Source organism: Phalacrocorax carbo, chromosome 33 (genome assembly GCF_963921805.1).
Source record: "Phalacrocorax carbo chromosome 33, bPhaCar2.1, whole genome shotgun sequence".
NCBI lineage: Eukaryota > Metazoa > Chordata > Aves > Suliformes > Phalacrocoracidae > Phalacrocorax > Phalacrocorax carbo.
In genome coordinates this window covers 547618-562525 of record NC_087545.1, presented here as the reverse complement: position 1 = coordinate 562525, position 14908 = coordinate 547618, and the positions used below count along the sequence as shown (strand labels likewise).

General features: G+C 51.8%; 1 protein-coding gene across 1 annotated transcript; it reads left to right on the top strand.

The window, feature by feature from the left end:
- The first annotated feature begins 1002 nt into the window (after positions 1-1002).
- LOC104043726 (uncharacterized serine/threonine-protein kinase SBK3-like) lies at positions 1003-2930 on the top strand. The gene is made up of 3 exons (XM_064437588.1): positions 1003-1174; positions 1451-1653; positions 2241-2930. The coding sequence occupies exons 1-3, from the start codon at positions 1003-1005 to the stop codon at positions 2928-2930; spliced, it is 1065 nt and encodes a 354-aa protein (XP_064293658.1).
- Positions 2931-14908: the final 11978 nt, after the last annotated feature.

Here is a 14908-nt window from a genome sequence, read left to right as displayed (position 1 = left end):
ACCTGGAGGTGCTGGTGGTGGTGGTGACCTCGCTGTGGCTGTGCCAGCGCAGGTGGCTGCAGGTGGCGGGGTGGGAGAAGGGTCTGGGGTTCTGCTTCAGTGCTGGGGATGGAGAGGCAGAGCCACCCCTGACTCCCTGCAATGGGGGGACGTGGGGAGGGTCAGATCCAGCCCTTACCCCTTGCAATGGGGAGGATGTGGAGAGGGGTAAAGCCAGCCCATGTGCCTTTGCAATGGGGGATGTGGGGTAGGAGAGAGCTGGCCTTGACTCTTTGCAATAGGGGGGATGTAGGGTGGAGAGAGGGAGCTCTGACTGCTGCTGTGGGGTGATGTGGGGTGCGATGTGAAGCTTCCTGTCCCTTCTTTGGGAGCTTATAGGGCTCACTGCCTCTCCGCTGGGGTGTGATGCGGGGCTGTCCGTCCCTCCTACATGGGGACGAGGGCTCAATGGAGCTAGTGTTCTGCCACCCCCCAGCTTCCTTTGGGGGTGCTTGGCCCCACTGGGCAGGGGTGTTTTGGCATCCCCATCACCTCTTGGCATGAGGCTGCACCTTCCCACCAGCTGGGACCCCCGTGCCTGGAAGAGAAGGAAGGGCAGGGCACCATGGGGAGAGCCCCTGGGGTGGGACTGGGCTGTACTGGGATGAGCTGGGCTGGACTGGGTTGGACTGGGCTGGGCTGCAGTGGACTGGACTGGAAAAGATTGGCCCAGGCTTGTCCAGGCTTCACTAGACTGGGCAGGGATGGACTGGATTGGGCTTGGGTATGTTGCGCTGAATTGAACTGGGCTAGACTGGGATGCTTTAGAGCAGGTTGGTCTGGGTTCCATTAGTCTTACTGGGCTAAACTGGACTGGACTGTGCTAGACTGGGCTGCCCCTGGCGTGTCCTGGATGGGTGCCCTGGGGCCATGAGGCTGATGCTGCCACTGTCACCCCGTGCAAAGGGCTGGAGATGGTAGGGCTTTGCAGCAGCATGGGGGGCTTGGTTCTCCCCAGGGCCCATGGAGGAGTCGGATGAGGACGGGGAGGACAACGAGGAGTTCCTGGAGCGGCTGATGGCACAGACGGGCAGGGATGTGCCACAGCAGGAGCTGGAGGAGCACTACAGCGTGCTGGAGGAGCTGGGCAGCGGGACCTACGGCCGCGTGGTGCTCACGGAGCCCCTGGATGGTGGTGAGGGGTGCTGGGGGGATGGCAGCGGTGGTGGTGGTGAGGGGTGCTGAGGGGGAGAACACCAGGGAGGACAACCCTGTTGCTGATTGGGGAAACCTGCTCCCCAAATGTGCACAGATATGCACAGCCCCACTGCTGTGCCTGACCCACCCAAGCCAAACCCCAGCTCTGCTCAAACCACCCCATGCCAGACCCTGTCTCTGCCCCCCTTGGTGACCAAACTGGTGCTGACGCGCCCCCCCCCCCCCCTTTGGCTCCCCCTGCCCCATTTCCCAGGCTCGCCAGTGGTCCTCAAGCTGATGCTGAAGCAGCAGACAGAGCGGCGGGCATTCCTGCGGGAGTATTGCATCGCCCTGTGCCTCTCCAGCCACGCCGCCTGCCTGCGCACCCTGCCCATTGCCTTCGAGAGTGCCACGCACTTCGCCTTCGGGCAGGAGCTCGCTCCCGCCGGGGATCTGTGTGCCCTCCTCAACCCGGGGGTGCGTGCTGCCCTGGGGCTCTGTGGGAGGCAGGCAGGGGCCGAGGGGTGGGAGGGCAGAGGAGAAGGTGCCAGGACAGCTTTGCAGTGGGTCCCATGATGCTGTGTGTGGGGAGACCCTTTGCAGTGGGGTGCATAGTCATGCTTTTTGTGGGGAGACCCTTTGCCGTGGGTGCAGTGATGCTTGTCTGTGGGGACACCCTTTGCAGTGAGCACCCACTCACACTGTGTGGGCAGACCTTTTGCCACGGGGTGTATGTTCACACCATGCAAGGAGCGAGACTCCTTGCAGTGGGTGCAGTGACTCTGTGCATGGGGACCCCCTTTGCAGTGGGGTGTATGGTCTTGCTTTTTGTGGGGAGACCCTTTGCAAGTGGGTACAGTGATGCTGTGCCTGGGAAGAGACCCTTTGCAGTGGGGTGCATGCTTGTGCTGTGCGTGGGGAGACTCTTTGCAGTGCAGGCATGTGGCTGCAGGCTGCTGCGGGGCAAAGCACAGGTCAGCAGTGCTGGGGAGGGGTCTGGGTGCTGCAGTGGCCCCTTCAGGGAGAGGGCTGTGTGGTGGGTGATGGTGCCACCCTGCCTGCAGGAGGGCTTGGCAGAGGAGCTGGTGAAGCGCTGTGCGTCCCAGCTGGCCGAGGCGCTGGACTTCATGCACAGCCGGGCCCTGGTGCACCGTGACGTCAAGCTGGACAACGTGCTGCTCTTCGACCGTGAGTGCCGGCGGGTGAAACTGGGAGACTTCGGGCTCACCCGTGTGCAGGGTTCGGCAGTGGGTGCCATGTCTAGCACCTTGCCCTACTCCCCACCGGAGCTCTGCCTGCTCCAGGGCTCTGACACACTGGAGCTGGACTCCAGCCTGGATGTCTGGGCTTTTGCCGTCCTACTCTTCTGCCTCTGCACTGGCTGCTTCCCCTGGACTGTAGCTGCCAGCTCTGACCCCCAGTTCGAGGACTTCAGCGCCTGGCAGGGAGGCACAGCGGGGCAGGGGATGCCCCCTGCATCCTGGCGAGGCTTTGGCTCTGGGGCGCTGGAGATGCTCCGGCGCTTGCTGACGCTGGACCCTGACCGCCGGAGCCCGGCCATCGAGGTGCAGAAATACCTGTCCCTGCCCTGGGTGATTGCCCCCAGTGCTGGGGAACCAGCACCAAGCAGCTCCCAGTCCCCCCTTACCAGCGGCATGGGGAAGAGCCCAAGGGGCACTGGGGCACAGGATACTGATGGTGGGGGAGAGGGGCTTCCCATGCCCCCTGCTAATGCACTGGCCCCGTGCTGGTAGCCAGCACCCCTCCTCCATCCCGGGGCTTGTATTGCAGCAGGTGCTCCCTGGGTGTCTGGGCTCCCTGTCTGACGCCTGAGGCTTGTGGAGCTAGAAATGGACTGCAAGTGTGGGAAGGAGAAGCGATGCCTTGGACAGCACCTGAGGACACCCCCCTGCAGCTGGATGCCCGGCACCTTGCAAATCTATGTCACCTGGTGGTGGTGACAACAGTCCACCGGAACAACAGTTGCACAGGTCTGAGATGCACAAGGAAAACCCAGGGCAGAAGCAGCCTGCAGGACGACATAGAGAAACAGACGAGCAATTAATTAGAAATTAAACCTGTTAAGGCCATTGCAAGACCTTGGCAGAGAGACAGTGAAACTGCTCAGCAGAGGACCTCAGAGAGGCATCTGACCTTGCCTTCCTTCCTGCACCTTAGGGATGAGGAGGTTGTCACAGGATGCTGTTAATTACAGAAGATGCTGAACAGCCTCCCTGGGAGTTAAGGACCTGGGGAAACAGATCCTCAAGGCTGGGGGGGAGCCGCCAGGTGGATCTCTAGGACTTGAGTTAAAAAAGGGAAAAAACCTGGGGTCCAGCTCTGTCTGAGCAATGGCGTGGGCAAGGGGTTTTGCACTGTTAAGAGCGGGGTGTGGGTAGGCTGATAGTGCGAAAGAGTAAAGAGACACAATGAGAGAGCAAATTGGGATGGCTCTGGGTGTGCAGGAGGGGGGGACACATGAAAATTGGCTTCAATGGCTGCAAATGTTCTCCATCTCCAGCATGGGAGGGGCTGGGCAGACTCCAGAGGGGATTTTGTGGGGTGAGCTCACAGTTTGGAGGCTGAACAAACACCTGCCCGCGCTCAGCAAGCCATCTGGTTCACACTGGCTTTCCCACCGGGGCTGCTGGCAGCCAGGAGGAGAGCAGCGGGGTCCCACAAGCACTTAACCACGGCACCACACCATGCATGGGCAGGGTTCTGCCTACCTGCTGGGGAGCACCATCCTGGGGCTCTCCTGCACCCCTTTGAGCAGTCTGCACATCTGTTTTGGGACATGGAGGGGGGGGCCTCCATCCTCTGCCTGGGGAGTCTGTGCCCACCCCTCCTTGGGGACCCCCCCCCAACAGGCTGGGGGATGCTGCGTTCTGCCATCAGCAGAGGATCCATCTCCTGTGCCACCAACCCTGGTGCAAAGTGGAAGGGGAGGGGGAAAATTAGTTGAGATGCTGAAGCTTAATAAAATTCTCTGCTGGTTTTGCCTTTTTTTAAACTGTGTTTTCCTGCGACCCCCCCCCCACCACCACCCCCCCACCCCCACCCCCCCCGCTTGAGCCGTAAATCCTGCTTTTTTCTCCTCCTTGGGCAGGCAGGCTTTGAGCAAAGGGGATCCAGCCCCTCATCCCCATGGTGGTGGGAAGGCTCGTAGAGGAGAGGACACATGGGCAGCTGGGAGGCATGCCTTTGGCAACACAGAGGGTTTTCCTTTATAGCTGCCCCCGAATTGAGCCTGGGGATACCCGATCCGGGGGTAGCAATGCCGGGCTGGACAGTGGTGGTCCTTGTAGCTGGGCCAGTAAAGCCAGACAGGGCGGTCCAGAGATGTTTCTGGCTGAATGGTAAAGGGGGCATCATGTGAGGGACAGCCAAGCCCCCTGGACGATTTAAAGGAGGGTCTCAGGGACCTTATGGGGGAGTGCAACCTTGCAAAAGCCCCCTGTTAACAGCTATGAAGCAATACAGTTGGGCCTGCAACAATAAAAAACAGCAGTTGCATCTATGGGACCAGGATGGGAGAAACCTCCTGGTCTGAGTCCACCAATCTCATCTCTAGGGTACCGGGAAGGAGAAATTCCTTGGGGTCTCAAGGTCTGCAGGATTTGGCTAGTCCTTAACAGGCAAACCCTCCCATGTTCAGGCCCCAGCATCACTGTGAAGGCAGCTATGCTGGGGATGTGCTGCAAAAACCCCTGGCCAGTGGCTGGCAGAATGGTTTACTGAGATATCCAGAAATAATGTGTATGGGCACGTACCTGATCAAATGTGTTGCATCTGGGTGTATCCAGCAGACACACCAAAAGCAAACCCCAAGAGTGCTGTTGAGGAGTGGCCCCCAAACTAAGCTGAAGCGTCATCACATCACCTATACCCTCCTCCTTCCCAGACAAGGAGCTAATCTGGACGCAAGACATTAGAGCACATTGGAGGCTTAACTTGTGGGATCTGCTGAAGAACAGGATTGCTCCTAATTCCTTTTTTGGGATGGACTTTAATGGGAAAAACAGGAAGGCCACAGTGGCACGGGTGGAGAGCTGCAGCTATCAGGCTCTTGGCATTGCTGGGACAGGCACGGAGCAACATGAGAATAAAGAATCTTAGCTGCTGCTCTGGTCAACAGAGCTCCCAGCAGGCTCTTGGAGGGTCTCGGGTCCATCCACGGCTTGTATTGACCTACAAGTGTTGTGTAGGTCAACCTTGCATCACCTGTCTTGGTCTGAAGCTGGTGCAGCACTTGGCAGTTGGAAGACCAGATGCAGGGGGAAATGCCTAGGACAGACCACCGGCTTCCAGGTTTTGGGAGATTAAAAGGTCCTAATCTCTGCATTCCTTAAAAATTACTGAAAACAGGGGGTTTGCACTCAGAAGAGGTTGCAGAAATCCCAGCTCCTCAAATGCCCAGCTGGTAGTCCAGATCTGTTGGCATTACCACCAGGGACCTCTCCTGGGGACTGCTCAGAACCCAGTGAGAAACAGCCAAAGCTAGTTTTTGGCTTTTTTTTTTTTGTTGTTGTTGTTGTTTGTTTGTTTTTTAACTTTGCTTTTCTAAGAAATGAAAATTACTTGCAAGGTTTGTCATTGTGGGCAGATCCAGGGTTGCAGAGCAGAATTTATTCAATGATACAAAATATTGGTTACTGTCAGGGCCAGTGATTTAATCTCATTTCTCTTGATTATTTTTGATTAATTGGTATTTCTCCTCAGCTGCCTCCCTCCTCAAATGATGATGTAAGTGGCAGAGAAGAAATAGCATAACGCTTCCTGCAAGTTGGAGATTTTTCTTGAGAACTGTAACAGGTTACTACTGCAAAACCCTAAAATTATGTTAAGGATCTGGCAGTTGAGGACTTTAGGATCACTTTACGGGAAATGACCGCTTGTTGAATTGAAATCAACCCTGCTTTGACAGTTGTGCTAGTGGTTTTCAGATTCTGAAAGACTCCTTTCAAGTCAGCTATGACCCCACCCCGACTTTAAAGTGAAGCACCTGCATATCCTCAATGACAATCAGGAATTGATTTTTTTAAAAATTTAAATATTTATTAAAATAATTATCACAATATTTATTTTCATATTATTTTTTAATCACTTGAGGGGGAGTTGGATGAAGGCAGTGTCCTTTCACTCTGTTTCCCTCCAAGAAAGGTGCCTCCAAGAAATGATGTCCCAGTGCTCAGAAAAGGACCTGCTGTGCTGCTAAGCACCTCTGTCCTCTGCGATAATTTTGTTCAGTAAAGTTGCAAATTGCAAAGGCCAGTGTGTTCCCCTTAGAGCTGCACCTCTCCACCACCTACAGTTGTCTTCTTCCCACCGCTACACAAGACCTCAACCCATAACTGGCACTCAGTGAGCCTTTTTTCTGGTTCAGACCAGGTTGATTCCTGCTTCTCCTCACTGTCTGTCCTTTGGAAGGGCTGCACGCCCTCTGGGATCTTTTGTGGGTGCATAGCTCAGCCTCCAGCCCTCCAGCACATGCGTTTTGCTTGGCTCCACTCTCCATGATGTAAAGCAGGTGCAGGTTTTTGTGGGCAAGAGGAAATCTCCCTGGGATGTGGGAGGAGAGTGGCAGCACCCGCTAAAGCTCCCATTGCAGCTCCATGCCCAATGCATCCCCCTACCTTGCTGGGACCAGGCCACAAAAACATGAGTGCAGTTATCCTTTCATTTTATTTTTTATTTTATTTTTTGTTTTTGTTTTTATTTTTATGTTTATTTTTATTTTTAAACCAGAAAAAAACATCTCCACTTTCCATAGCAATATACAGATGTGCAAGGGACCAGTTTCTCCATCAATTTAGAGAAATCGTCCAGCTCTGTCAGCAAAAGTGTTCAGCACTTGCTGGGGTTTCTGGGCTCCTCACCCCCCCAGAGTGGAGAAGGCAAACCGCTGGGGACACCCCCAGGAGTTTAATCTCAAATATTGCACATTCATTCAATGATTTCTAGCTGAGGGGTGGAACTGGCTCACCATCCCTTTTGCTTCACCGTGTGTTTTCTAAGAGAGGAAAGGGAAGGAAAATGTCCAGACAACATGGATCTTTGAACACGGTGAAGTGCCCCATCATCCCCTGCTGCACACCAGGAGCGGCTGGGGTCAAAGGACGATGCCCAAGCTCTGAGAAATCCTTATTCAGGTTTTCCACTGGAAAAAAAATGCTAATTAATGCCTCTTCTCTCCTCTTCTGTCAGAATAAGTGGACTGAGGGCTTTCTGTCCTTCAAAGGAAAATTATAGACTGGAGAAAACTAGTTTCTGGTTGCTTACAGACCTGCTTTTAGCCTGTCCAGGATTGTTGCGCAGGTTCAAATATGCAGCAGTGAAAGCTCCTGGTAAGAAAAGCAATTAAAATCCTGGATCCCTTTGCATGCAGATGCATGAGAACAACCTCGGTTTAACAAAACAGTCACTGCATTCATCCTGCATGGCTGAGATCCTCCCTTCCCACCTCTGTGCACTTGGCATGCCCCTTATCAGAGCAATCTTGAAGATGGTCTTTGCAGGAGCTGTACCAGCCGGTTAGACAAGATAGCTGTTCTGCAAGCTGCAGCTGTTGCGTGAATAATTTTGTTATTTTCTAGGTGTTGCACAAATTGCTCCATTTCTTGCTCAAATATTCTGCTCTGCAGAAGCTAGAGCAGAGTTGTATGAAGGTGCCCCTGCTCTTTTTCCTCTAATGCCACAGAGAGCAGACATGATGCCAACTTTATGTTCAAGTGCATTGGTATTGATGTGTGAGGGAAAGAAGTGACCACCAAATTTTACAGAAAACATTCTTGAATTTCTGGATGAGGCTGGAAAGCTGGCAGATGCTCTTCTTACTGTAAGTTTATAATGTCCCCAGTGCTACTTAAAGAGACTGAGCCCTTGCTGAGGCCAGACCCCCCCTTTTGCTGCCAGCCACCAGAAACCCAGGCTCATGATGAGCCTTCCATTGTACTTGCCTCCATTGACTTCTTCTTCCAAAAGAGGCCATCTCCTGACTAGGTTGGTGGCTCTTGTCCTTGCAAAAAGGCTGACAATGTTCCCAGCCCTGGCGGATTCATGTGAGCTGAGGTGAGAGCACTCGGTGGGAGGTTTGATGAAAAAACAGCCCATCCTTGGAGCTACAGAAAGGCCGTTTGTGAGCATTGAGACGATTTCCTCAGAGTCACATCAGATGGACTTGTTTGCAGTGTCCATGGATGAAGGATTTATCAAGCCAAGTAAAGGAGTTTTCTGCTGATCCCCTCTTTCCGTGTCCACCTCTTCCCTCAGTGACTGCATTTGTTTCTGCAGCCCTTTTCTGATCAAGCCAGGATCTGCTCAGCCCAAGCTCAATAGTGGTGTCTCCTTTTGGAAGCTGGGAGCTTTCACATTGAATATTTTAATGACCCCAGTGTTAATATAATCCACAAAGGGGATATTCTACCCTTTCTTCAAACTACTGTCTTCTGCCTTTTTTTTTTTCAAGCTCTGGGCTGAGAGCACATGAAAAAACAGCTGACAAGTTTCCCCTGAAAACTGGGGCATCTTCTTCACCCAAAGAAGTGAAGAAGCCACAAGTATGGACTGAAGTAACCAGAAAAGTCATGAAACTGCTGATTTCTGAACCTTTCCCTTTTTTTCATGCTGGTGGGTAATTGGAACCCAGGTTGCAATGAGATGTCTGGGATAGCAGGCTGCACCTTCTGGGCAAATCTCAAGGGACTAACTTTTTAACAGGATCTCAGGAGCTTTCAGCATCACCCACTGCAGTGGACGGTGCTGAGGTGCATTTTGCTCCACTACTGTGCTCTAGATTATAACTCTTCCATTTTATGAGCTTGGTTGTAGCAGAGGGAGTAAAAATTTAGTGGAGTCCGTCAGCACTGTGAATAAAACCTCTGCCTTGGGTTGTGGGAGACTGGGGTTTGGTGTATCTCTTGGACTGTGTCATAATTTGTTGAGAAAAGTCCCATAGAGGACAACTGTACAAAAGTTGCCAAGCTGTTCTGAAACCTCATTCCTCTTTTACAGCTGGGAAGTCTGAGTCCTCTTTCTCAGTTCCTCATGAGCATCACGGTTATAACATGTCTGAGTTGAATGCACCAGGGTTGCAAAATTGGGTATGCAAAGCTGGCACAGAGATCCAGGAATCTGTTCCCCAGAAGGTGTCTATTCAAAAGTTAAGGGCTGAGTGAAATACAGTGATATCAGCTCTCCAACAAAGCATGTTTCCAAGACAATCACACTGAAGCTTTGGAGAGCTTACCCTGTGAGGGAGCAGACCTGCCCGCTGTTCCTTTGGGAGCTGCCATAGATGGTACCGTAAAGGGTTTTCCTCTTCCATGTTTGCACGGTCTCCTCCCACCACCTGCCTTCTACAACAGAAGATTTCTCCCAGAGGATCAATGGTTGCCCAGGTGAACAAAGAAACAGTGGAGAAGGCCAAGGAAAAAAATGTTCCCTAATTCCTGGAGGACAATATTAGTGCAATGCCATGCTTCTATGCTAGTCTGATGTGTTTTTTTCCCACAGGTCCTTGTGGGAAACGTGGCACAGGACTTTGTGAGTCTCCTAACTTGTCCTCATTTCTCTCGGGACTGCTTGTAGGGTCCAGAACCTCTTGGTAGCTAAAAGATGAGGCCAAGGTGCAAGGGAAGGGCCAGAGGCAACTAAGTGGGAGAATCACGGTTCTCACTGTGCATTTGACTCTGCCCCCCATTTCCCATCACTGAATTCATAGAATCATAGAATGGTTTGGAGAGGACCTTTGAAGATCATCCAGTCCAACTCCCCAGCTGTGGACAGAGGCATTTCCCACTAGATCAGATTGCTCAATGCTCGTTCAACCTGACCATGAACACATCCAATGATGGGGCATCCACAACTTCTCTGGGCAACCTGTTTCAGTGTCTCACTACCCTCATCATAATGCATTTCTTCCTTATGTTCAATCTAAATGTACCCTCTTTTAGGTACATTTCCCCTTGTCTTGTCACAGAGTCACAGAATGGTAGGGGTTGGAAGGGACCTCTGGAGATCATCCCATCCAACCCCCTGCTTGAGCAGGCACCCCCAGAGCAGGGGGCACAGGGCCGCGTCCAGGCGGGGTGTGAAAGTCTCCAGGGAAGGGACCCCACAGCCTCTCTGGACAGCCTGTGCCCCTGCTCTGGCACCCGCACAGGGAAGGGGTTTCTCCTCATATTGAGGAGGAACTTCCCGTGTTCCAACTTGTGCCCGTTGCCCCTTGGCCTGGCGTTGGGCACCACTGAAAAGAGTCCGGCCTCATCCTCTTGACACCCACCCTTTAGATATTTACAGGTAATGATGAGATTCCCCCCCTCAGTCTTCTCTTCTCCAGGCTGAACAAACCCAGGTGTCTCATCCTTTCCTCATAAGGGAGATGCTCCAAACCCTGATCATCCTGGCAGCTCTCCACTGGACTTGCTCAAGCGTTCCCTGTCCTTCTTAAACCGGGGGACCCAAAACTGAAGACAGTACTCCAGATGTGGTCTCACTAGGGTGGAGTAGAGGGGGAGGATAACCTCCCTCAACCTGCTAACCACACTCCTTTCTATGCATCCCAGGATACTGTTGGCCTTTTTGTCCACAAGGGCAGATTGCTGGCTCATGATCAACCTGCTGTCCACCAGTACTCCCAGGTCCTTCTCAGCAGGCTTGTCACTACAGGCCCTGGTAAAATGTCTCTCTCTACCTTTCTTATAAGCCCCCTTTATATGTTGAAAGCCTTCAAGAAGGTCTCCATGCAGCCTTCTCTTCTCCAGGTTGAACAACCCCAACACTCAGCCTTTGTTCAGCAGAGAGGTGTTCCAGCCCTCTGACAATGTCCATGGCCTTCTCTGGACCCATTCCAACAGGTCCATGTCTGTCTTATGCTGAAGGCCCCAGAGGTTAATACAGTACTCCAGGTGGTGTTTCTTGACAGTAGAGTAGAGGGGGAGCCATCACCTCCCTCAACCTGCTGGTCACACTTTTGATGCAGCCCAGGATATGCTTGTCCTTCCGGGCTGCAAGTGCACATCGCCAGCTCATGTCCGATATTTTTTCTCCCCCCACCCCCCTGCCCCTGCCTCGATCTTTGGGACTGCTTTACAGTTGGTGATGCAATGGTCAGGAGGGGGATTCCGTCTGTTGTTGGGAAGATGATGTGAAGAGACCTTGTTCTCCTGCAGGAGCACCTTCTGCTTCAGAAGATTGTGATCACTGTGTGAGCACAGGAGAGAAAAGAAGCTCCTCCTGCACTCATGTGCCCTAGTGTGTATTTGTAGGTGGCTCCCACCATGCCCAAGCAGCTCTCCCAAGCAGGAAGCTGAAGTCAAGGATTAGTGAAAACTCTCTTGTCCAGGCAAAGCTCCAGTTGCAAACCCGCAGTGTGAAGATCATAAAAGAAGGGCAGTATGTGACTCAGAGGGATGTCATTAGTGGATCACATTAGATGTATGAAAGCATAACTGTAGGGATACTGATTCTGCAAAGATTTCTTACTGAGTGATCCTTTTAACTTTAAATTGCTTCTTTTGAATCTCAATTTTGAAGATGAAAATTACTGTGAATTTTTACACTTATTAATATCTATAGTTTCATAAAGCACTATCTCAGGATCACAGAATCACAGGTTGGAAGGGACCTCAGGGATCATCTAGTCCAACCTTTCTGGGAAGAGCACAGTCTAAACAAGATGGCCCAGCTCCCTGCCCAGGCGGCTCTTGAAGGTGTCCAACGTGGCCGAGTCAACCACGTCCCTGGGGAGATTATTCCAATGGTGACTGTCCTCACTGTGAAAAATTTTCCAATTGTCTGATCGGAATCTCCCCAAGAGCAACTTGTGTCCATCCCCCCTTGTCCTCTCCATGTGACTCCGTGTAAAAAGGGAGTCTCCATCTTCTTTGTAGCTGCCCCTTAAGTACTGGTACATGGTGATGAGAACCCCTCCCTTTTCTCAAGGCTGAACAAACCCAGCTCTCCCAGCCTGTCCTCGTACGGCAGCTTCCCAGTCCTCTGATCATCTTGGTGGCCCTTCTCTGGACCCCTCCCAGCCTGGCCACATCCTTTTTGTACAGCAGGGACCAGAACTGCACACAGGACTCCAGGTGTGGCCTGGCCAGTGCTGAGTAGAGCGGGATGATGACTTCTTTATCTCTGCTGGCAATGCCCTTTTTGATGCAACCCAGCATCCCCTTGGCCTTCTTGGCTGCAGCAGCCACTGTTCGCTCGTGTTGAGCTTTCTGTCCACCAGGACCACCAGGTCCCTTTCCACAGAGCTGCTCTCCAGCCAGGTGCATCCCAGTCTGAGCTGCACTCCCGGATTATGTTTTCCCAGGTGCATGATCTTACACTTCTCCTTGTTGAACTTCATAAGGTTCTTGCTGCCCCACTCCTCCAGCCTGTCCAGATCTCCCTGCAGAGCAGCTCTCCCTTCTGGAGTGTCAACTTCCCCACTCAACTTGGTGTCGTCAGCAAACTTCATCAGGCTACACTTGATGCCGTTATCCAGATCACTTACAAAGATGTTGAAAAACATTGGGCCCAATATCAACCCCTGGGGGACTCCACTAGTGACAGGTTGCCGGTCTGAGAAGGAGCTATTTACCACCACCCTTTGGGTGCGGCCTGTCAGCCAGTTCCCCACCCACTGCACAGACCACTTGTCTGGGCCATAACACATCAAAACACATCAATCCAGGAGGAGACTATGGGAACCGTATCAAAGGCCTTGGAGAAGTCCAGGTAGACAATGTCCACCACCCACCCCATATCAACCAGGCAAGTCACTTGGTCACAGAAGGCCACCAGGTTTGTCAAGCACAATCTGCCTTTAGTGAAGCCATGTTGGCTTTTCCCAATCATGTGCTGCAACTGACTTGTGACGGCCCCCAGGAGGATTCGTTCCATAACTTTCCCAGGGATTGAAGTGAGGCTGATGGGCCTATAGTTACCCGGATCCTCCCTTGAGCCCTTGTAGATAGGGGTAACATTTGCCTTCCTCCAGTCCTCTGGGACATCCCCCATTCTCCATGACTTCTCAAAGATTGTGGAGAGTGGCCTTGCAATGATGTCAGCCAGCTCTCTCACACCCTCGGGTGGATGTCGTCAGGGCCCATTGATTTGTGGGGGTCAAGCTCCTGTAGTAGTTCATATACTAACTCTTCCTTCACTGATGGTGGGTCGGTGTTTGGTTCAATTGGCAATTTTGTTCCCAAAGCCTGGAACCCTACAGTGCTGGTAAAAACAGAGGTGAAGAAAGTGTTGAGGACCTCTGCCTTTTCTGCATCGTCGGTGATTGACTTTCCTTTTCCATTTAACAGTGGGCCTATGTTTTCCTTCTGTTGCTGCTTGTGGTTGACATACCTTGTCAACATTCTTGTTATTTTTGACATCTACGGCCAGTTTGAATACAAGCTGGGCTTTTGCTTTTCTAACCACATCTCTGCACACTCTGGCAATGTCCTTGTAGCTCTTGACGGATAATACGCCATTTCTCCATCCCTGGTATGCTTCCCTTTTGGATTTGAGTAGACCCAGGAGGTCATGGTTGAGCCAAGGCGGCCTCTTGCTCCGCTTATTTCCCTTTTCTTTATAGGGGATAAATTGTTTTTGTGCTTCCAATAGAGAGTTCTTGAAGAATTCCCAGCTCTCACTAGCTCCTTTGTCTTCCATGGAAGCTTCCCATCGAATCCTACCCAACTGAGCCCTGAGTGAACTGAAGTTTGCTCTTCTAAAATCCAGAATCCTTGTCTTAGAGGTGACCTTCAGCACACTCAGCCGGATCCTGAACTCCACAATATTGTGGTCACTGCAGCCAAGGCTCTCACTAACCGAGATACTACAAAGCAGGCTTTCTCGGTTTGTAAATAGCAAGTCCAGCAGCGCCTCCTTCCTCGTTGGCACATCTAACGTTTATATCAGGAAACAGTCCTCTATGCATGCCAGGAACTTGGTGGATGACATGCGAGCTGCCCTATTGTTCTTCCACGAGATGTCTGGGCAGCTGAAGTCACCATCAGGACCAGGTTTCCTTGGCCAGAAGCTTGTTTTAGTCCCCCAAGTATCTCTTCATCGGCATTGTCACCATGATTAGGTCAGTAGTAGATGCCCACTGTGAGGTCCTGCTTGGAGACGACCCCTTTGTCTTTAACCCAGAGGCATTCGATGGAGCAATTGCAATCACCATAGTTGACTTGGAAACGTTCGAGGTTTTCCCTAATGTAGAGTGTGACTCCTCCACCTCTTCTACCCTGCCTGTCTTTAGAAAAACGTCTATAATGGTCCATTGTGGTCCCCCAGTCATTTGAGTTGTCCCTCTAAGAACATTTTTTGTGGTCACCCGTTATCCTAGAAGTATCTCTATCATCTAAATGTACCTGTTTAATGGGCTTGAAAATAGTAATTTTCTTAATAGCTCGTTTACAGGACAGTTGCCTGGTCACAAAAGGCTTTCTGTTTGCATTTCTAATGACTCTGGAACAAAACACTGCTGACAGAAACCCTCCAGATAAGGGGAAGGCAAGGGGGTGGGGGACACGGTTTAAAGTAGGAAGGGATGGGAGTAACAGGGCATTCAGTTGCATTTCTGTGCAGGAACTGTGCTGCAGATGTTTGCAGCGGGACAAAAGAAATGACCAGGCATCCTTGTCTGAAGAGAAGTCACTGCTTCATTCAAAAAGCAGGGCAGGTGGCTGGTTTTTTCCTAAGCAAAACTTTGCAGATCTGATTTTCAACTTAATTATATGGA